This window comes from Staurois parvus, unplaced genomic scaffold, assembly GCF_062004578.1.
Source record: "Staurois parvus isolate SC_StPar_1 unplaced genomic scaffold, SC_StPar_1.0 ptg000324l, whole genome shotgun sequence".
NCBI classification, from domain to species: domain Eukaryota; kingdom Metazoa; phylum Chordata; class Amphibia; order Anura; family Ranidae; genus Staurois; species Staurois parvus.
Genome location: NW_028318120.1, coordinates 1885745 through 1909472, shown reverse-complemented (window position 1 = coordinate 1909472; position 23728 = coordinate 1885745). Strand labels below are relative to the sequence as shown.

Here is a 23728-nt window from a genome sequence, read left to right as displayed (position 1 = left end):
TGTAAATTGCCAACAGCACTACTCCAGTTTCTTCTTGCTGGAGGCTGTCATTTTGCTGAAGCCCAGAGCTCTTGAGCAGCAGTAAATATTTAGGCTGAGATCAGCCTCTACAAATTCGGCACAGTGCCGAAAAATAGAGAGCAACTGAGCATGCGCAGATCAGAGTGAGACAATGTATTACTGGATTTAAACAGCATAGGTACTTATTTTTAACGTTTTACATAGCTATACCTGCAAAAGGGGACAGTTTGAAGTGAGCAGGACTTAATTTTCTAAAGCTCCACTTTAAACTGAAACATAGACAAAATCGTTTTGAAATGTTAGGTTTTGACTATTATGTTCCAAGGTATGACTTTGGTCTTCATAGTACTAAATGTGGCAGGAAAAAAATCATACAGTTTTGAAATATTGGCTGCTATGCCAGATTTTTCATTGGACACGAGGTAACCAATACAAGTGCTCTCAGAAATAAAAAAAAGCTAAATGTAGTTCTATCATGAAATTATTTTTCATACACCAGTAGAAACTCTTAAGATTGAGTAATTGTTTAACCACTTGAGTACCAGCCTGTAATACCCCTTCATCTAGTGCACCATTACCAAGCTCTCAGTCTTAACCATCTCAATACCAGAATATTCTTTTGAAAAAAGTATGGCAAAAATGAGACCACCTCAGGATGTCTACATTCCAAAAAGGGGTCATTTGGGGGGGGGTCTTGTACTGCCCTGGCATTTTTATTTGATATGTTTTATAAAAGGAAAGTAAGGGTAACAGTTTTTCAAAATGCTTGGTCTTTTTCCTTTTTATTAGAATATTATCATAAAAAAAATAAAAGACTTAGTAGTTATTAAAGTCATTCACCCAAAAGTGGAAATTCCACTTGTTTGCCTCTCCCCCCATCTCTTTAACAATTGGCAATTTTTTTGGGGGGTTGTACCTGGTTTTGACAGTTATTCACTCCCACTTCTGCTAGGATGACCTTGGGGAAGTTCACCCTTGCCTTTACCCGCAGCCTTCTGGGACACATTACAAGTCCTAGAAGACTGCTGGACCATTAACAAAGTGCAGGGTGGCTCGCACATGCACAGAGGGAAGCTGGCTGTGAAGCTGCAAGGCTTTACAGCCATTTTCCCTTATTTAAGATGCCGGAGTCTGGACATGAAGCCCATTGAAGAATCAGCTTGGGCGAGGAGAGCGCTAGATCCCTGGACAGGTAAGCATCCTTATACTGAAAGTTAGCAGCTACAGTATTTGTAGGTGGTGATTTTTAATGTTTTTGGGGGAGACTGGAGCTACTCTTTAAATCACCAAAAGAAAGCTTAAAAGATTATATACATTTTTGGGGGGTATTCCATGACTGTGTTCCATGACTATTTGTCAGTCAAACCATCAAAACACCAAAAAATGATCTGGTAATGAAGAGGTGGGGGGAGGAGGAAAACAAGTGGAATTTCCCCTTTTGGGTGAATAACTTTAATAAATACTAAGCCTTTTATTTTTTATAATAAAAAAGGAAAAAAGACCAAGCATTTTGAAAAATTGTTACCCTTACTTTCCTTTTATAAAACATATTAAATATAAATGCCAGGACAGTTCAAAACCCCCCAAATGACCCCTTTTTGGAATGTAGACACCCTGGTCTCATTTTTGCCACAATTTTTGCAAATTCTGGTATTGAGATGGTTAAGACAGAGAGCTTGGTAATGGTGCACTAGATACTTTAATGTACAGGTCAGACAGTGGGAATATGGAGATAATGGGTTAAAGTGCAGGATAAGGGACATGAAGGGTGAGTATAAAGGTCACCTACACAGACAAGCTGATGATCAGATGTAAACAAGAGAAGGTGGGGGAGGGGGGTGAGGAGGTTTTTTTAAAAATCCCATAGCCAGCGAAAATCCTTAAAGAGTAATTCTATATTTGTTGAGAAAAAAAAACATTCCTCTCTGTACATTGCAAGGATTTTAGCAAACTTTGTTGCAGATTCCTATCTTTTGTTATTCTGAAAAAGTAGATGTTTGTCTGTGTCCATGTGCTGTGTGAATCCATAATGTAGTGACTGATTAATTATCAATCAGCTTTTGCACCTGCAGGGTACGAATGAGGAAAATTGCAGGGTCTGCATCCCTTTAGACATGATTTCCCATAGGCAGTATTTTACCAAAGATTACATTTTTGCTGCAGGGGATGCCAAAAATCTGCCTTATACCTTAGTGCAGACTTCTTGGAAAATCAGTAGGCCAATCACACAAGCAGGAAAATACATTTTCAGGAGGCATTCTGTACACACTCTGTACAGAACACCTCCAAGTAGCCATATTGCATTGCAATCTACAGAAAATAACAGTGCTGCACACAGAAAAGGAAATTTAATTTTCAAAAAACATTCAAATACAATAGGACTTGAGTTGCAATTGTGCATGCTATATTGTTTTTTTTATCTGCTAATCTTTCTCCTACAAAAGTGGAGTTACCCTTTAACTATTAATCTGTAAATGCTGACCATTTATAAATGTCCATTAAAGTACCAACAATGGAATATATAACACAACTTTTTCAATGAATTGCCCCTTGTACATTCACTTCCCCAAAAAACAGTAATCTGCTCACCATTTTCCTGCAATTTTGTGACTTATCACAGTTTGCAGCGTTTCTTATTGCAGGGTTCGCTTCCATTATTTGTTACATCATTATCAGAAGGAAGTTTCTGATAAGAAACGCTGCAAACTGTGCAACCAAATCAATCCATCAAAAAGTGTCAGACACTCAAAAGGGATCTTCAATATCTTCAGCTCATACAGATGCACCTCCAGTAATGTTGTGTATCTTATCCAGTGCAGAAAATGCAGCAAAGGATCTTATGTTGGTGAAACAGGACAGAAGTTGCAAACAAGGATGAATTTGCACAGACATACCATCAAGGAACATAAAGAAGATGACCTCTGCACACCTGTAGGACACCATTTCGCACAACCAGGCCACACAATGGGAGACCTCAATGTTTTAGTACTTAAAGGAAATTTCAAATCCATTCAGGAAAGAAAAACTTTTGAACTAAGAATGATAATTCTATTTGACACAAGAGATAATGGCCTTAATTTGGACATGGGATTCCTCAATCATTATCCGACATTTTTATGACTATTAGCTGTAGCTTGACTCCCTCTGTGTGAGTGTAGTATCCCCCCCCTCCCCCCTTCACTTTGACTGCATCTTATCTCTAGCCTTCTTTTTTTTTTTCTTTCATCTTTTCTAACATTCTGCTAACTTTGAAGAAGTACTGCTTAGACCTTGAAGAAGGGGACATTCCCCGAAAGCTTGTCCTCAAAATTGTATGTTAGTGCAAATAAAAAAAGTATCACGGACAGTACTCAATTGTTTCTGTCGCAAATGCACTAATACGGCTACAATCACCTCAAACATTTATTTTAAATAAAACTAGTATAAATACTTGAATTTGACTTGATTAAAATTTTTAGTAATTCCCTGTACGGTAGCTTTCAGAATGGGAGAAGGAGGGGAAGTACTCATGGCCAATTAGGTACACTATATTGCCAAAAGTATTGGGATGCCTGCCTTTACATGCACATGAACTTCAATGGCATCTCAGTCTTAGTCCATAGGGTTCAATATGGAGTTGGCCCACTCTCTGCAGCTGCAACAGCTTCAACTCTTCTGGGAAGGCTATCCACAAAGTTTAGGAGTATGGGAATGTTTGACCGTTCTTCCAGAAGTGCGAAGGCCTGACTCGCAGTCTCTGCTCTAATTCATCCCAAAGGTGTTCTATCGGGTTGAGTTACTCCACCCCAGACTCGCTCATCCATGTCTTTATGGACCTTGCTTTGTGCACTGATGCACAGTCTTGTTGAAATAGGAAGGGGCCATCCCCAAACTGTTCCCACAAAGTTGAGAGCATGAAATTGTCCAAAATGTCTTGGTAGGCTTGGTAATTCTTTCTTTAGAACCACTTACGTATTAATTATAACAGGACAATATTTTTAGGTCAAATCTGCTAACCACACTTTAAAAAATTATTGCTAAAACAATATGAATATGAAATGCAGTTCAGAGGACAAAACACTTACAAGCACATCGGATTTTGCAGTTTTTTTTATTAAAAAGCAACTTTTTCTGCTGTTTAGAGTATTAAACCTGAAAGAGTACTGAAGCAAGCAACAGATGTACTGCAACTTAAATTTTGATGTGTTGGTAAATATACATAAGGTGTGTGTAAGAAGCATTCTGATCACACAGAATAGTCCTCTTAATTTAGCTCCAGCCAAAAAAGTATCTTTTTGGTCACAATTTCTATGTTATTGGATACATTTAAGCAGATTTATTAAAAAAAGAAAAACTGGAGGAAAAGAAAAGTATAGGTGCTTTTGTTCTCATGTTATCCAGTCATTTTGAGCTGTCATATTTCTGTTACAACAAAAGTTCAGATTGGTAGCTTTGAGAAACACCTCCGATTTATCTTTCTCCAGTTTTAAAAAATTGGCACCAACTTAATTGTTATGTACACTTTACTGTTCAAGTCTTTTTTCTGAAAAATGTTTCATACAGTGGTTCTCTGCCCGTGTTTTCATTGATCAGTAATACCAAAAGGTTTTTTTTTCTTTAATTCCTAGTAATCTTTTTTAAATGCTGATAGACTGAGATCCCATTATTCCCTGTGCAAGTCTTAGAAAAATGTGGCTACATATCACTTTCACGACTTTTACTTTCATGTTTGTGATTGTTTCCATTTTCTAAGATCTCAATCTGTCCACTGGAAAATGTAAGTGCAGAGAACAGGCTACCGCGCCTGGTCTCAGAGTGTTCCATTCTTCTGAATCTTCGATGCCATAGATCTAATGCTTTCCTCCGAAAGTCTTTACAAGCAAAGTAATAAAGAAAAGGGTCCACACAGCTGCTTAAGCAGCTGAGCGTAAGTGAGAGTTTGTAAGCGTGGTAGTAACTTTTGTTAAAAAACAGGCGAACAATTGTATGTACAAGAAGAATGAAATTGTTGGGAGCAAAACAGGTAATAAATATTATGAGCACAAATATGGCAAGGTTGATGGATCTCCTCTCCTGCCCAGTTCCGTGTCTATTGGATGTCTGAATAAGCTTGCGAATAATGCAAACATAACAAGCAATAGTAACTATGGAGGGAACTAAGAATAAAATGAAAAAAAGTACAATAATGAAGGCTGCCCAGGATAATATGTTGGGTAGCATGTTCCACTTGAGAACATCAAAGCATGTTGTTTTGTTTAGATGTGTCACTTCATAGGTTAGGTCAGTAGACTCCATAGGATAGAATGCAGCAAGCAATGAGGTCCAAATGATAATAATTGTTCCAACAGCGTATCTTTTCCTCCTCCACATACTTGACTTCATGGGATGGACAATACCCAAGTAACGTTCTATGCTGATCAACATGATTGTTAGTATTGTACAATACATATTCACATAGAACATGATGGTCACCACATTGCAAAGACCTTTACCAAAAATCCAATTGTTCCCATTATAGTAGTAGTTTATTTGGAACGGAAGAAACATGGCAAGGGCAAGATCTGTGATGCTCAGGTTGATCATGAGGATTATTAAAGATGTTATTGGTTTAGAGTGAAATATTAAAATCCATAGTGAAATAACATTGCCCGGAACACTAATTGAAACCACCAGTGAATACACAACAGGTAAGGCAATCCAGATGAGTTTATTTTCAAGGATGGCTAAAGTTTCATTGTCTGGTGAGGAATCATTTGGCAAGCTGTAAAGATTCATAGTGGCTTAAGGTTAGGATCGTTTTACTGACTTTTGAAGAAATGCCCCTGCAAAAATAAATAAATAAAAACATGTAAACTTGTATAAAATTCATATTTTAAACATTAAATACTATAAGCCAAAATATAAAGCATAATACTGAAATATAGGAAGTGATACAAAACACTGTGATTGATTTATTAAAACAGTGTAGAATTTTCACTTTACTAAATAAGATGGTAAAACCCAAAGTACAATACATCCTTCTTAGAAAATAATATAGCTTCATGTTGAACTAGTATGGATCTAGAGCAATATATTTTTCATTTTTTTCACATGCGTAAAAATCTTTGTTTTTGGCAATAAAATGACATTTTATATTTTCTAAAAGCAGTGGCCCTGTAGAATAAAAAGTTAATTGCAATTTTTTTTATGTCACATGATTTTTGTGCAACTGTTTATTAAACACAAATTTATAGTAAAAATATAATACAATATAATACCCATTACCCAATACCAAACATGCCAAGTCTTAAAATTGAGTGTGCCTGTGATATTCCAAAAAAAAAAAAAAAATCTTCATCGGTGACTTTTTAAAAGCGTTTACAGCTCATCAGTTTAGAGCTAACCAGTAGTTCTTGTGCTACAATTACTGCTTTCACTCTGACATTCGCAGAGATATGTAACATGTGTGGTGCCACCATGGTTTACATATGCGTGCACACCCTGGGCTGCATTTGCATTACAGCAATTTTTTTAATACATTTTATTATTATTTTATTGTTTGTAAACTTTTTTTTAAATTTATGTATTTAGTTTTATTTGATTGCTATCACTAAGGGATAACAAACCCCCAGGTGACAGCATTAGGCAAGTGACAGGAACTCTTTATAGAGACATTAGGGGTCTAATAGGTCCCAATGTCTCCTCCTTCCTTCACACCCTCTAACCAAGCACAGACTGGCTCAGTTAGATGTGTCCCCTGGCTGTACCAGTCAGGAAATTATGGATCTGAAGCTGGAAGTGCTTCAGGTTGCTTTGCTTACATGCAAGATAGGAGCATGGATACGCCTTCGTCTCTCCATGCTCTCCATCCTGAAGCCAGCGGTTGTGGTCCCAGGTGAGAGCTAGTGAATTCCGATGGACGCACTGCGCCGCCTGCTCTGTGAAAGTGATCGGTACTTTCACGTCGAAGCCAGGAGCTGGCTGAAGAAAACCGCCACAAGCTGATGGCTGCTACTGTAGCCGTCAGTTTGTGATTAACGGCTAGCCATACTAGTTAAAGTAGAATTCCAGTCAAATACTAACTATAATTAACCCTGCCCCCACCCCTTTTCTAAGCCTATTATAACTACCCTGTAAAGGAAAGATGTCTATACTTACCTATTCTGAGGGTGCTCCATTCTGGTCACATGATTGGCTCCTAGCGCCAACTTCAGTGTTGAGGAGGGACAGCTGACAATGAATGCCACATAGTAAGCCTATGGGTGCCGTTTCCCAAACACTGCAGTTGTTGTTGGCGATCTCTTCTCTTATGAAGTCAGCCACTGGAGAGATCATGTGACTGGACCTCTGATTAGGTAAATATAGATATATTTCCTTTACAGTGCAGTTAGAATAGGCTTAGAAGGGGGCAGGGCAGTTTTACTATAGACAGAATTTGAGTGGAATTCTACTTTAACTTCCATCAGCAATCACCAAAACAAGGGGTATATATCCAAAACCTGTTGGATAATTTATTCTCATTGCTCCCCAAGTCTAACGCTATAAAATTATTATTTCCAGAAACTCTACTAATATAAATTAACAGGTCTGATACAGTATGCAGTTTACATGCAAAAAACTAAGTGCTCTATAAATTTAGCCTGAAATGGAGCTGAAAACTGGAAACTCTTGATGCACAATTAGCCAAGGACCAGAAAGGAGTGATTTGCATATGATGGAACACCTTTTTGCAAAGTTTTACTGTGTTTCACTTTGCAATAAGAAAGAAAATATTCATGTACCTTTTGTGTTTCAATAGTATATTTGGAAAAATAAAAGTATCCTAGCATGATAGCAACACAATTATTTCTGTATACTGAGATCAATTTACAAATATGCCTCACTCTATTCTTCTGCAAAGAAAACAATTATCCTTTGGCCATATAAATAAATTCAAGTAATTACACTAACATTTGAATGGCTGCTGTTATGTAGAGTAAAGCCGACCAAATTGAACAATGAAAGTTCTGTTAATAGAAAATGAAAATAGCTCATACGATTGTGCCAACAATTGTTTTGATTTTCTAAAAAGAACCCAGCATGATGAATCAGGCATTTCAATTGCAGCTCAAAAATCTTGTGTCGCAGCTGGCACACTAATGATTCAAAAAATGATAATGATTTTCGACCCGTCTATGGCCATCTATATCAGTGTTTGCCTCTTATCTGTGATAGTAAATAACCATCATAATACTTCCTATTACAACCTCAAAGTCTATTGTTCCTAATAAACTGGTAATAGATATACGTGTTATTCCTAATACAGTGATCTGGCAATAGATATACAGTATGTGGTATTCAGGCAAAGCTTGCAGGATAGGCTGATCATCACTGCCATGTGACTGGAATGAGGCAAGGCTGATAAGCAACAGAGCTTTTCACAATGCCAATCTCCACATTTTTGCTGGCTACTGCCCTGATCACATACAGCCATGGCCAAAAATATTGGCACCCCTGCATTTCTGTCAGATAATGCACCACTTCGCCCAGAAAAACATTGAAACAAAAAAGTAAAGGTTGATGACAGGGTCTCTATAGCAACTCCTAGGATGAGATATCAGCCACATGTAGATTACTGTATTTGTTAATATAATGTATAAACTGCTCAAAAAACTTAAAGGAACACTTATTAATCAGAGTATAGCATCAAGTCAATTAAAGTCCTGGTATATTGTTGTATACTAGTCAGTTAACTAGCAAAGGGGGTTGCTGATCAGTTTCAGCTGCTTTGGTGTTAATGAAATTAACAAAAGGTGCAGTAGATGGGCAACAATGAGACAACCCCAAAACAGGAATGGTTTTACAGGTGGAGGCCACTGACATTTTTTTCCCTACTCCTCTTTTCTGTCTGTTTTTCACTACTTTTGCATTTGGCCAACTCCTCCAGAATGGCACATCAATAGGTGCCATTGCCAGAAGGTTTGCTGTGTCTCCCAGCAGTCTCAAGAGCATGGAGGAGATTCCAGGAGACAGGAAGTTACTCTAGAAGAGCTGGACAGGGCTGTAGAAGGTCCTTAACCAACTGCAGAACGTCCATCTGCTCCTTTGTGCAAAGAAGAACAGGCTGAGCACTGCCAGAGCCCTACGAAATTACCTCCAGCAGGCCACTGGTGTGAATGTCTCTGACCAAACAATCAGAAACAGACTTCATGAGGGTGGCCTGAGGGCCCAACATCCTCCAGAGGGCCCTGTGTTCACTGCTCGGCACCATAGAGTTTGAATGGCATTTGCCATTGAACACCAGACTTGGCAGGTCCACCACTGGCACCCTGTGCTTTTCACAGATGAGAGCAGGTTCACCTGCACATGCACATGTGACAGATGTGAAAGGGTCTGGAGAAGCCATGGAGAATGTTATGCTGCCTGTAACATAATTCAGCTTGACTGTTTTGGTGGTGGGTCAGTGATGGTCTGGGGAGGCATATCCATGGAGGGACACACAGACCTCTACAGCCTAGATAATGACACCCTGCCATTAGGTATCGGGATGAAATCCTTGGACCCATTGTCAGACCCTACGCTGGTGCAGTGGGCTCTGGGTTCCTCCTGGTGCATGAAAATGCCTAGCCTCATGTGGCAAGAGTATGTAGGCAGTTCCTGGAGCATGAAGGAATTGATACCATTGAATGACCCCCAAGCTCGCCTGACCTAAATCCAATAGAACACCTCTGGGATATCATGTTTCAGTCCATCTGTTGCCGCCAGGTTGCACCTCAAACTGTCCAGGAGCACAGTGATGCCCTGGTCCAGATCTGGGAGGAAATACCCCAGGATACCATCCACTGTTTCATTAGGAGCATGACTGAGGTTGTCAGACATACATACAAGCACGTGGGGGCCATACAAACTACGGAGTACCATTTTGAGTTGCTGCAATGAAATTTCAGCAAAATGGACTAGCCTGCTGCATCATTTTTTCACTTTGATTTTCAGGGTGTCTTTGAATTCAGTCCTCTGTAGGTTGATAATTTTAATTTCCATCAAACGATGGAGCATCCTTACATTCCTAACATGTTACCCAGTCGATATCAGTATAGATATCCAGCATAATTTTTTTCCCCATTGAGATCTGTTTTCAAAGTGTTCCTTTACGTTTTTTGAGCAGTGTATATATAACCTAACAATGTTTATCTCCCCATGGGACTTGTTTGTCCTCGTGCCATTTTGACCATAGACTCATATTGTCAGGAAGGATAGGGTCTGTTTTGTCCCCGAGGTGGTGCTTCCCGACATCGGGAAGGAACCTAGAACCTATAAGAAGTGGGGGTAAAGAGGATGGGGTCTCTCTTTAGGATAGAACACACCCTTGGAGTTTCCCCTGGACCTCAGATACCCTGAAAGGTATATGGATCATTGAGTGCACTACTTCTATGGGGCCTACATACAATATTGACTCTGTACAGTGAGGGTCTGATAGTACTTAGTGTTATTGGTAGACTTTTTTTAAAGCTTTGATCATGCCCTTATTTTAAAGCAAATAATTATTAGTTTTGTATAATTGAGTAGCAATGCTGTTCAATAATGTTATTTTTTTTTTGTGCAGTCTTATTGGCCTATGATTCTAAGCTGGTCAAATGTAAAATGTGTACAGTATATATACAGTACATATATACGGTACATTTTATAGCCTCATACATATCCTATGGGATTATAGCTATCTTCTGTGGAACAAATAATTCACCTTCTGCCATTCTCCTGCCGTCCTTTGTTTCTTTGGGGTTCTTTGGGTCTTTAGTCTTGTCCCCTCACTCCCAGGGCAGATGTATTTGGTGTTCTCCTTCCTGAAGTACTTCGGTTTTATTTTCAAGCTGATTTGTAGGGGCACTGTAAGTATGTATCCTTTTGGATTGACATTACTCCCTGGTAAATTTGTTTATTAATGAACGGATGACTGAAGTTAACTTTTGTCTTTCTATCAGACTCTCTTGTCAGTGGCTTCCACTCCTGAGAAAGTGAATTTATGTTCACAAAACATGTTGAATTGTGATGTGTCTTTTCTATTGGTCTGACTCTATGAAAACATCTTTTAAAACATTTTGATGAAATGGATATAGAAGTAAAATGTATATTTTATATGAACATACCTTGGAATATTTGAAATTGGCTTTTAGTTGTTCTCTAACATGTGTAATGAGATTTTTATGCATATATCAATAATATATTTTATGTTTGGATAGATGGAGGTACATCACCATGTGTTTCAGATCACTATATATAGTATCTCATGGAAGTGAGTATACCCCTCACATTTGTGTAAATATTTTATTATATCTTTTCATGTAAAAATGCTGAAGAAATTACACTTTGTTACAATGTAAAGTAGTGAGTGTACAGCTTGTTTAATAGAGTAAATTTGCTGACCCCTCAAAATAACTCAACACGCAGCCATTAATGTCTAAACCGCTGGCAAAAAAAATTGAGTACACCCCTCAGTGAAAATGTCTAAATTGGGCCCAAAGTGTTAATATTTTGTGTGGCCACCATTAATTTCCAGCCCTGCCTTAACCCTCTTGGGCATGCAATTCACCAGAGCTTCACAGGTTGCCACTGGAGTCCTCTTCCACTCCTCCATGATGACATCACGGAGCTGGTGGATGTTAGAGACCTTGCACTCCTCCACCTTCCAATTGAGGATGCCCCACAGATGCTCAATAGGGTTTAGGTCTGGAGACATGCTTGGCCAGTCCATCGCCTTTACCCTCAGCTTCTTTAGCAAGGCAGCGGTCGTCTTGGGGGTGTGTTTGGGGTCATTATCATGTTGGAATACTGCCACGCAGCCCAGTCTCCGAAGGGAGGGGATCATGCTCTGCTTCAGTATGTCACAGTACATGTTGGCATTCATGGTTCCCTCAATGAACTGTAGCTCCCCAGTGCCGGCAGCACTCATGCAGCCCCAGACCATGACACTCCCACCACCATGCCTGACTGTAGGCAAGACACACTTGTCTTTGTACTCCTCACCTAGTTGCCGCCACACATGCTTGACTCCATCAGAACCAAATAAGTGTATCTTGGTCTCATCAGACCACAGTACATGGTTCCAGTAATACATGTCCTTAGTCTGCTTGTCTTCAGCAAACTGTTTGCAGGCTTTCTTGTGCATCACCTTTAGAACAGGCTTCCTTCTAGGATGACACCCATGCAAACTAATTTAATGCAGTGTGCGGCGTATGGTCTGAGCACTGACAGGCTGACCCCCCACCCCTTCAGCCTCTGCAGCAAAGCTGGCAGCACTCATACATCTATTTCCCAAAGAAAACCTCTGGATATGACGCTGAGCACGTGCACTCAACTTCTTTGGTTGACCATGGTGAGGTCTATTCTGAATGGAACCGGTCCTGTTAACAATTCTTTTTTTCAGATCCTCAGAGAGTTCTTTGCCATGAGGTGCCATGCTGGACTTCCAGTGACTAGTATGAAAGAGTGAGAGCGATAACACCAGACTTAACACACCTGCTCCCCATTCATACCTGAGACCTTGTACCACTATTGAGTCACATGACCCCGGGGAGGGAAAATGGTTATTTGGGCCCAATTTGGACATTTTCACTCAAAAACAAAAGTGTACTCACTTTTGTTGCCAGAGGTTTAGACATTAATGACTGTGTGTTGAGTTATTTTGAGGGGACAGCAAATTTACACTGTTATACAAGCTGCACACTCACTACATTACATTGTAGCAAAGTGTCATTTCATCAGTGTTGTCACATGAAAAGATATAATAAAATATTTACAAAAATGTGAGGGGTGTACTCACATCTATGAGATACTGTGTGTATATATATATATATATATATATACAGAATTTAATATTAACACAGATTGCTTACATCAAGCAAATCTCTTTTACATAACAAAAATATCCAAATATTCAAAAAACAGACCCCCCTAGGGACTAGCCACTGGAGTTTATATGAAGAGCCAATTTGAAGAGGCAGTAATACTAGTGCAAGGACCTTGTGACCCACTGTAGGTGTTAGCACTAGTACATGAACCCATCCACCAAGATCAAGCTTGTAGAGCACTCTAGATTTAATTTTGGGCAACCACATCAGCAATTCTCATAAGCGGTAAATAGGCAGACTTCTTATTTATATAAAATATTTATAAAACTGCATAACTGTTATGTCCAATGAATCACCCTAACTAAAGAAAACAACACCTTACACGATTATCTTCAACCCATATGTGGTCTGCAAGGCAATGCGCTTTCTTTTCCAGCGAAATATATCTAGTATTGAGGCAAAGTTATATAGGTTAATGTTACTAACAATGGGAAGCACAGTTCAGCAGCTGAGTTGTAAAATAAACTTGTCACTTATTCTATATTTACTTTGCTAAGAACTTTAATCTCTACTGGGCAGCACAGTGGCTTAGTGGTTAGCACCTCTGCCTTGCACTAAATGGGTCATGGGTTCAATTCCTGACCATGGCACCTCCTGCATGGATTCTGCATGTTCTCCCTGTGCTTGTGTGGGTTTCCTCTGGGTGCTCCAGTTTCCTCCCACACTCCAAAGACATGCTGGTAGGTTAATTGGATCCTGCCTAAATTGGCCCTAATATGTGTATGTATGAATGTGAGTTAGGGACCTTAGATTGTATGCCCCTTGAGGGTTAGGGACTGATGTGAATGTTCAATATATATATATGTGTAAAGCACTGCATAAATTGACAGCGCTATATAAGTACCTGAAATAAATAAATACTGATTATAAGCAAAATTTTGAGTTTTCATTTCCCACAATTTAGGCAAAAAGCAGATTTCTGTGAAATCTTTCCATCTTGTGATTTTTTTCTTCACAGAAAAAGACAGGAAAAAAATAAATAAAAATGTAAAGTGAGTGTACACATATAAAAATGCAATACGCAAAAGACAAAATCACTCCAGGCATGTCCATTTCTCCTATTCATTTACATAGTACCTTTTTTTTATTCTTACTTATAAATTAGCATTTTTAACAGATCTCATTACTTTTGGCTCATGTCAATGAGTGTTCTTGTGAAACATTGTATCTTCCCATTCAAACACATGCAGTTGCTAGAAAAGGACACATTGAACCTGCTTTGCTTGTAATTCAAACACACCTCAATAGGACACGCTTCATCCAAAGAAATGCAGTGCAAAGCAGGTAAAAAACAGCTTGTGAGCTGTCATAGGTTTTGCTCATTAACCACATGCCGCCCAGCCACTGTATAAATACGGCGGCAGGACGGCACGGCTGGGCAAAAGCACATTTTAAAACGTGTGTTTTGTAAACAGGTAGGGGGCACGCGCGAGGTGCGCCGCCGCCCTATCTGTCCCGCCGATCACAGCCGCGGATGTCAGTCGCCAGGTTACAGCCAGTCGTTACCGGCCATGTCCCGGCGACCGACGGCAATCACTGACAGAGAGCACAGCTGCAGTAGCTGTGCTTTCTGTCAGTTCCCTGACAGCTCCAGGACACGCTGATCGGGACAGAAGATTTTCTCTCTCCCGATCAGCTGTGTTCCCTGCAGTACACCCCCCGCCCCCTAGTAAAACACTCCCCTCACACAGTTAACCCTTTCCCTGAAAAATAAATTTAACCCCTTCCTCCCCAGTGCCATTAGTACAGTGTCAGTGTTTTTTTTTTTTGCACTGATCACTGTATTGGTGTCACTGGGGATGTCAGTGATCCCAAGTCAGTACCCCCCAATGTCAGAATGTCCACCGCAGTCCCGCCATAAGTCGCTGAGCGCCGCCATAAGTCACTGATCGGCACCATTATTAGTATAAAAAAAACCCTAAAAATCCCAGTATCTTTCCCGCCATTTGTAAATTCTATAACTTTCACGTAAACCAATTAATTTACACGTATTGGGTTTTTTTTTTTTTTAGCAAAGACATGTCGCAGAATGCATTTTGGCAGAAATTTATGACTAAATTTGATTTTTAAATTTTTTTTTACTGGACATGTTTTATAGCAAAAAGTCCAAAATATTGTTTTTTGTCCTCAAAATTGTCAGCCTTTTTTTTTATAGCGCAAAAAAAAAAAACCGCGCAGGCAATCAAATACCACCGAAAGAAAGCTCAATTTGTGGGGAAAAAAAGGACGTAAATTTCATTTATGTATCGTATTGCATGACCGCGCAATTGTCCGTTAAATTAGCGCAGCGCTGTATAGCAAACAAATTCCGTAAATTGCAGTATCAATACCATAGTTTGTAGACGCTATAACTTTCACACAAAGCAATCAATATACACTTATTGGGATTTTTTTTCCAAAAACATGGAGCAGAATACATTTTGTCCTAAATTTATAACCATATTTGAGTTTACTATATATTTTTTATAGCTGAAAGTAAAAAATATTGTTTTTCTTCAAAATTTTTGGCCTTTTTTTTGTTTATAGCGTGAAAAATAAAAAGCGCACAGGTGATCAAATACCACTGAAAGAAAGCTCTATTTGTGTGAAAAAAAGGATGTAAATTTCGTTTCGGTGCAGCATTGCATGACCGCGCAATTATCAGTTGAATTAGTGCAGCACCAAGTAGCAAAAAGAGGCCTGGTCATTAAGGGGGGTAAATCCTCTGGAGGTCAAGTGGTTAAAGCCAATGAGGTTTTGATGACTTGAATTTTTTTTTTTATTTATTTACAAAGGTTTTTATTGAAATGCCAGTAAAAAGATGATACAATATGTGCCATTGTAGCACCAAGGATACAAAAAGAACATCAAAATATAAAGATACATGAAAAGCAGCTGGTGCTTCAATAAGTAGATTTCAATTAACTGGTTTTTACACAGCACATATCAAAGTATCTTTTGAATAAGCAAATAATGGCAACAACAAAAGAAAATAAAACAAATGCATCATCAGCAGCAAAACGTCTAGTAATAGTAATAGCGACAAAAAGACATTGCTTGACATGGGGTAGAGTTTTCCAAAAGAAAATAACAAGTGGTACAACAAAAGCAGGAAGCCTGCTAGTAAACATTCCAGTAGTTTCATTTATTATTAAACATGGTCATGGAGTCGAGTTGAATTGTTTTTGTTGCTGATAGCAACAAGATTCTCCTTTAATGTCTCAAGCGCTGTATGGGAGAGTAAAAAAGCACAAAAAGAACATAGCAACCTTCAGATATTATCATGAATAGCAAGGATAATTAAAGTAGAACTATAGGCAAACCTTTTTTTTCTAAATTTGGGTAGAGCAAGGGAGGGTTATAACCCCTGTCAGATTTTAGTGTCCTATTTCTGAGATTTCTCTTTACTTCCTGTCCCATAGCCAAACAGTATGTGAGAGGAAATACCTGCAAATTAAGGGAATCGTTAGGGGACCCCCCAGGTCACCGGAACTAGTGTCCCCAGAACTGGGAACAGAAAGAGAGGGTGCATTCCTCAGCAGGGACACAGACTGCATTTAAAGCAGAACACCAGGCAAAAATCAGCCCATTAAAAAATAGAATAGCAAAACCAGGGTTTACTGTAATATTCACATTGTAATCCAGAGATAACCCCCATTATACTTATTTTTTTCTAAATGTCCTCTGTTGGATAGACATCATTCATCCTCTAAGGTCAAGGGTTAAGTTGCAGGGTTAGGGTAAGTGTTCAGTTTTAGGAGGAGGTTAAAGTGGAGGTTCGGTCAACATCTAACTTAGGCTAAACTTAGTCCCACCCCATTCTAAGCCTATTCTATCTAACCCTGTAAGGTAAAGATCTGTATGCCCCATAGTAAGCCTATGGGTGACATCATCGCCCAGGTATTTGCAGCCATTGTCGGTGATCTCTTCTCGACAAAGAAGAAGCTACTGAAGAGATCATTTGACTGGACCAGAGTAGCTTCACAATAGGTAAGTATACAGATCTTTTCTTTACAGGGTTAGATACAATAGGCTTAGAATGGGTGTGAGAGTAAATTTAGCCTTAGACGTTGACTGAACTTCAATTTTAAGCATTAACTTAGGGGTTAAGTTAAATTAGATCCAAAGCCACATTCTTTTTTTTACTCTTTGAGGTCTCTTTATAAAAAATGTTGCTGTATTTATGTCCCAAGCATTCACTCAGCTGTCACAAACAATAAGTTTACCCAATATGTTTGTAGGTTGTCTACAGTAGTCAGCTAGCATAGCTGCCCCAGCAGGAGGGAAGGGGTTAAATCTTTTGCCGACGCTCTCAGATTTTTTTGGGGCGGGCTTTTTTGGGGCTGACCCACTGATCCTGTGCATTTTAAAAGGGACAAGGGTCCAGATCCACCGGGAAAAAAAAGGGCAGAAATGAAAGGAAGGGAAAGAAATAAGGAAGGAACCAGTATTTGGACTCTGCCTTTATGGACTATGCCAAATATGGACTCTTACTTGTGCAGGTATGCTGGGGCAGCCACAACTACAGTTAGGTTCAGTTAGGAAAAGATTGTTTTCTATGGAACAATTGCACTGAGGTTTTGCAGGAAAGCTTTGAAACGTTACTCTGCCTGGTCTGAAGTTAATCAAAGTGGTGTATGAAAGTAACCGGCACATTATAGATAGCCTTCTACAGCTTGGGTCAGTAAAGCACATTCAGGAATGAAGACAGCATTGCAAGAGTTAGCATGGTGTGGAGTACTGCAAGTGTTTATCATTAATATCAGAGCTCTAGTAACCAGTACAAGCAGCCTATAGTGAAGTGCGGTACCGGTGATAGGCGGGTGTCCTCTAGCAGATAGAGGCCCCTTTCCTGCAGCCCAGCCACTATGTATGGAAGAGGAACAGTTAAATAAGTTCACACATGAGGTCTCTGCTAGGTGCACGGGGGAACCCATTGGGTCACTGGGAGTGAGGTCAAAGAGATACACTGCATGGATGGAGTGGGCAAAGGCTCAATGTGTCCCTCATAAATGCAATAGTTACAGTCAAGGTGTGCATTGACATGGGAACGGAGAGTTAACTGGAGTACAGTTTATTGGTCAGTGTACACTGTGTATGGCCATTTATAAGTTGGAGGACCACCTTAAGGTTGAGTTATCCCTGAAAGCAGCCTCTGCCTTGTCCCGGGGCATTGATGACCACAACTCAGTAAAGGTACCCCATGTGCATTGTGAGTGATCCTTTCCACAGTGCCCGTCCAGTCCCCCCCCCTTTGAATGGAATGTGGTCTGTGTGTGTACTGGGGTCACAAGTGCATAAGGCACAGCTGAATAAGCTTCATGGTTGTAACCCCAATTAGCCTGGTGCCAGAGTGTCTGACAAACCTTCTCCTCTGCCGGGTCATAAAACTATAACTCAGTCAGTCACTTGACATGTAAGCATTACAGCAGGGGCCATAAAACGTACATCCCACATGAGTCATTTTTCATACAAATTCATAAACTTCAGCAGGAACTGGGCACATTGAGCATATATTCAGATAGGTCATTTTAATATGAGTCACATGACACCTTACATCCCTATGTAACGTCTACAAGAGGGTAGAAAGCAATATATTTTTATCTGGAGTGGCAGGACATGCCATATTTGGTATCTGGGCGTTCAGAATATGATTCTGCATATTAATCTGCCAGTTGCTAGGATGCTACCAGTACCTATTGAAGGTTAGTGACCATGGTATAACCTTGGAAGGGATTTGGTCATAGCCTGGGTCCCCGCCTAACACACATCCCCAAATGAAGTGATTGGCCCTTTGCTTTCAGGAGACACCCCTTTGGGTTACTAGAAAAAAGGTTGACATGCCTGGAGAGAGGTAAGAAGAGATACCTCCCTTTCAACATCAGGAACATCTTTGGGAGAAAGGCAACCTTTTTGTTGGGACGAATGGATTCTGCTCAAACCAAGGTCTCTTGCAAGCATCCTGCCTTCTGAAACTTCTTTCTTTTATTTCTCTGTTGTTTATTGCTCTCTTTTTATATATATATATATATATATATATATTGTTACATCTTTTCTGTAAATATTTTAATTGCACCATTTTGACCTTTTTAGTAATAAATCCTATTTTCTGAAAGGTGTTGAAACTGTCTCTAAAGCTTTTAATGCAAACTAAAAGAATCCCTGTCTCTGGAGAGTGCTACTGTATGTATTAACCCTCTGCATACATCTGTCTGCAGTGGCAGTATGTATACAGACGCTTATTCAAACATCATAGTGTTACTGCTAAAATTTGTGAGTTTCCTCCTTCTCTGTAAAAAGCTGGTGGTGGCAGTGTGAAGGGTTAATTGCGTAATTAACCTGACCCAGTAACAATCGCTCTCAGGCTGCTGGCACATAGATTGTGGTCCAGCGAGCTGGAAAATCTTTGTGCAGGGCGCAGCTGAAAGTGACATTGTTACGCAAGTGACAGCACGGTCTTAGATCGGCTGGTCCTTCAGTCACAAGTTGGTGAGAAGGGCTGGGGTCTGACGCCGCGCACCATCACACCATCAAGTGGTCATAATGCAGTATTTTCCGGAGTGAGGCATTTCAGGAAAATACTACATTAGATAAGGCTGAAGACTACAGGAAATATGTGATTTTTTGTGACAGCTGAGCGAATTTGAACAATAAAATATTTTTATGAATTGATCCCTGTGTGTATGGAAGTGTTAAAAACCCTGTTATTTTTTTTATTTTTGTTTGTTTTCTGGGAAATCGTACTGTTTTCATTTGTCTCGACTACCATTTTTACTGTGACGGAAACTGATGGCAATGACACTCTACAGTACAGACACCACCAGAACAGGAATAGAGGGAAAATCTTCTAATGGGGAAACCTACTCTAGTGACAACTGCACTGCAGAGAGATTTTCTTTAATTTCTTCCTGCCCTTGGGATAGGAAACACGGGTACATCTCCCCATGTGGACACAGAAAAAAACTGACAGGTTGTAATATTCCCTACCATATATTTAGGCCTCTGTTTTCAGTGCAGAATTTTTATTTAAAATACTAATAAAACATGACAGCAAGATTACACTTTATGCAGTTATATTTTTGTGCTATATCAGATATTGCTGCCTCCATTTTAATAATGCCAGCTGCAAACATTGACCTATTTAACAAAAGGAAACTTTAAGTGTTGACTTGAAATTCATTATAGAAAATGCATATATAATAAATACAGTACAGTAGACTGCACAATATACTTAGTTGATGTATACTTAGATGTGAACTTCCTGTTTTTTCTACATACAGCACCTGCAAAGCTTTCAGAGGAACTGAAGTACATTGAATTCGTTGCTTTTGACGCCAGTAGTTAACCGTTTTTACTGGAACCCTAAGTTCAAAAAAGTTCTAATATGCAAAAGATAAATAACCAAAGAACATTGTATAAAAAAAATGTAATTACATAAAGAAAGAACACTCTGAAAAACCACATCAAACATTCTGCTAATGCTAACGTTTGATTACATCATGTGCTTCCTTTGCAGCCACCACTTACACAAGGGATAAAAACGCATAACCAGTGCAACTGTGGCAACGTCCTATACCATATATAGTATGTACAAGTGCTGCTATTTCTAAAGGCTGATGGATTTCTTTTACATGGAGCTATTTACATTAATTTAATTCAGGGTGGATTTGATTTAAATCAAACTGATTTAAATCACGATTTAAATCACGATTTAAATCACTAGTCAGTAAGGCTTGATTTAAATCCTAGTTTTCTACATAGACTAATTCTTGCTGGTATAACTTTAATATGCAATTAGATGAAGATTTTTAGAATAGCAACTTTTCATATTAGTTTTTTTATCCCCAGTTTAATTGGTTAATCATTCATATTTGGACAACTTTTCTGCTGTACTTAGGAAGGAAAAAAATAATCATTACCCTAATAATAACAATTTAAATAGATTTATTCAACTGAAACAATAACATTCCAGCATATGTTATTTGCTGAAACAAACATCCATGTTTAACTAATTTGGCTAAACAAAATATATATATTTTAAGAAACTTAGACTGTCAGCCCCTTCCGCCTCACACTTAGTTTCACTTTCTTCTTGTGCAGATCTATTCCACTCCAAACAATCAGAAAAATATTGTTTCTATTCTATTCACTGAACTTCTTGAAACTTAGCACTGAAGGGGTTGATTCTGTATTCATAGGTTTGTAGAAGTTAGGATTAAGGTCTTTTTCTTAACTCTGTTCATGTTATAACATTTTTGCTGTGAAGAAGAGGCATGTGATCTCCGCTGAGTCAAATTCAGTTTTGAGAATTGCAAAAGTAAACCAAGCATCTGTGATAATATCTTGTAGGCAGAGAAACTGCCCAATAATCTTACAAAAACCTCTGGAAGAGCATGACATTGTGAATGGATTAATGGAATTTATTTATCAAAAAAATTAAACATATACAGCCTTATTCTACATAATTAAAAAACTAATCTTTATTTCATGATGGAATAACCTTTGGATGGTAATATATTTTCCTCAAAAAGCATTTTATTCAAAAAAATCCGATTTAAATAAAAAAAATCAGATTTTTTTGATTTTTTAAAAAAAATTATTGATTTTTATCCACCCTGATTTAATTTAATTTGTGCATTTAATTTTAGATTGTTCCATAAAAGATTTAAGCATGCCATTGCTGAGACCCCTGAAACATATAAAATATTTCTTTAGTTTGAAATTTCAAAGCTGCACCTAAATTATTATGTTTGTGCATTTGTTGCCAGCATACCCATATATATCTACTGTATGTTGAAATGCATTTTTTATATATTATAAAATATTAACATATATTTTTACATATATTTGTACATGCATTCCAAAAATGTAGAATAAATGTATTTTTAAAGACATACAGTATATTTGAAAATGTATTTTTAAAATATTTTTAATATTTTGTAATATTTAAAAAACGCATTTCAACATACAGTATATATATATTGAAATATATTGAATACGGCCAAAATGTGGAGTATTTCAAATATATGTCAATATATTTGGGAAGAATATTTTAAAAATATATTTAAAATATATTTTTCTTCCATGTGGGTATCACCACTACTGCCTATTGTTTCCTACATATTACTATTATTACCCATCTGCTGCCCTTGTCATGCCATATTTGCCTTTTATCTGCTCATTTGTTGCTTTAGAATTGCCACGATTGCCTTTTCTTATCCATTTATTACCACAATTGCCCACTTGTTTGCTGTGTATTTTCATGATTGCCTGTTTGTTGCTGACTTACTGTCTTAAATGCTAGTGTGTTGCTAAGAAAAGTTGTCTATCTGCTGTAAAGGCTGGTACACATAGGCTGAATATCGGCTGGTATCGGCCTGTTCAATGGCCACCAGCTGACTGTTGGCCCATGTGTACAGCTCCTCGTTCAACAGAAGAAGGTCTCACAACTGGCTTCTATCGAACGAGCATGCTGGAAAACCAGCATCTGATCAGCTCTCGCAGCCAATGGCTGTGAGCACTGATTAGTGTATTGTAATGGGGGGGGTAGTCCCCCTGTCAGAACACAATAGCACAGCAGGGGACATCACTGCACTTACATAGGATGTGTTAGTATGGCAACCTTTCAGTTTGTTTTTTTTTCATTCAGCTTGCTGGTTGAACAAACAGAAAACTTCCTGTGTGTGCCTAGCTTAAGTGTTGCTAGTGTATTGCCCACGTTTATTGCTGATATAATCACAAATGCACCTGCATTGCTTTTATATTACTACAATACCTGTTTGTGTATTGCCACATTTGTCATGATTTATTGCTGATAGCATGGTATTGAGTCACTACTGCTTGTTTTGGGGACCATGTTGCTATATTCTAACAACCCCACAGGCCCGTCTCTTTAAACCCACACCTCTAAATGCTGTAATATTTGGCTATATTTGGCTATGCCAAATTTTTCAGCATAACCCATAATTGGTCTGCTGTCTCTATGCAGAATCTCACAAATGGATCAGAAGTTCCCAGGTATACAGTTGTGGCCAAAATTATTCAACCCCCACTGAAATTGAGTGTTTTGGCCAGTTTGACATTGCTTTTGATCATTCAGTCATCTTGCTTACATTTACATTAAAGAGGCACTTGTAGGTCAGACAAATATAACATAACAGTTATAATGAAATAACCACAAATGTCTTTTCTGTGCTCACAGCATTATCAGTTTTATTCAACCCCCAAGTGACATTCAATCTTAGTACTTAGTACAGCATCCTTTTACAGTTATAACAGCTTTTAAACGTGAAGCATAGCTTGACACAAGTGTCTTGCAGCGATCTACGGGTATCTTCGCCCATTCTTCATGGGCAAAGGCCTCCAGTTCAGTCACATTCTTAGGCTTGCGCACTGCAACTGCTTTCTTTAAGTCCCACCAGAGGTTCTCAATCGGATTTAAGTCTGGTGACTGCGATGGCCACTCCAAAATGTTCCAGCCTTTCCTCTGCAACCATGCTCTAGTGGACTTGGAGGTATGCTTGGGATCATTGTCCTGTTGAAAGGTCCAACGTCTCCCAAGCCTCAGGTGTGTGACGGACTGCATCACGTTTCCATCCAATATCTCCTGGTACTGAAGAGAATTCATGGTACCTTGCACACGCTGAAGCTTCCCTGTACCTGCAGAAGCAAAACAGCCCCAAAGCATGATTGACCCTCCACCATGCTTCACAGTAGGCAAGGTGTTCTTTTCATCATAGGCCTTGTTCTTCCTCCTCCAAACATAGCGTTGATCCATGGGCCCAAACAGTTCTAATTTTGTTTCATCAGTCCACAGAACACTATCCCACAACTTTTGTGGTTTGTCCACATGGCTTTTGGCATACTGCAGTCGACTCTTCTTATTC

General features: G+C 38.8%; 1 protein-coding gene across 1 annotated transcript in view; it reads right to left on the bottom strand.

Moving 5' to 3' along the window:
* Positions 1 to 2350: 2350 nt before the first annotated feature.
* The window catches only part of LOC149457361 (P2Y purinoceptor 8-like), an 82159-nt gene continuing 60781 nt past the window's right edge, over positions 2351 to 23728 (bottom strand). The window contains exon 3 of the mRNA XM_089683847.1: positions 2351 to 5822. Within this exon, the coding sequence (XP_089539973.1) occupies positions 4696 to 5775 (1080 nt within the window). The 5' untranslated portion in view covers positions 5776 to 5822 and the 3' untranslated portion in view covers positions 2351 to 4695. The remainder of the gene's footprint in view (positions 5823 to 23728) is intronic.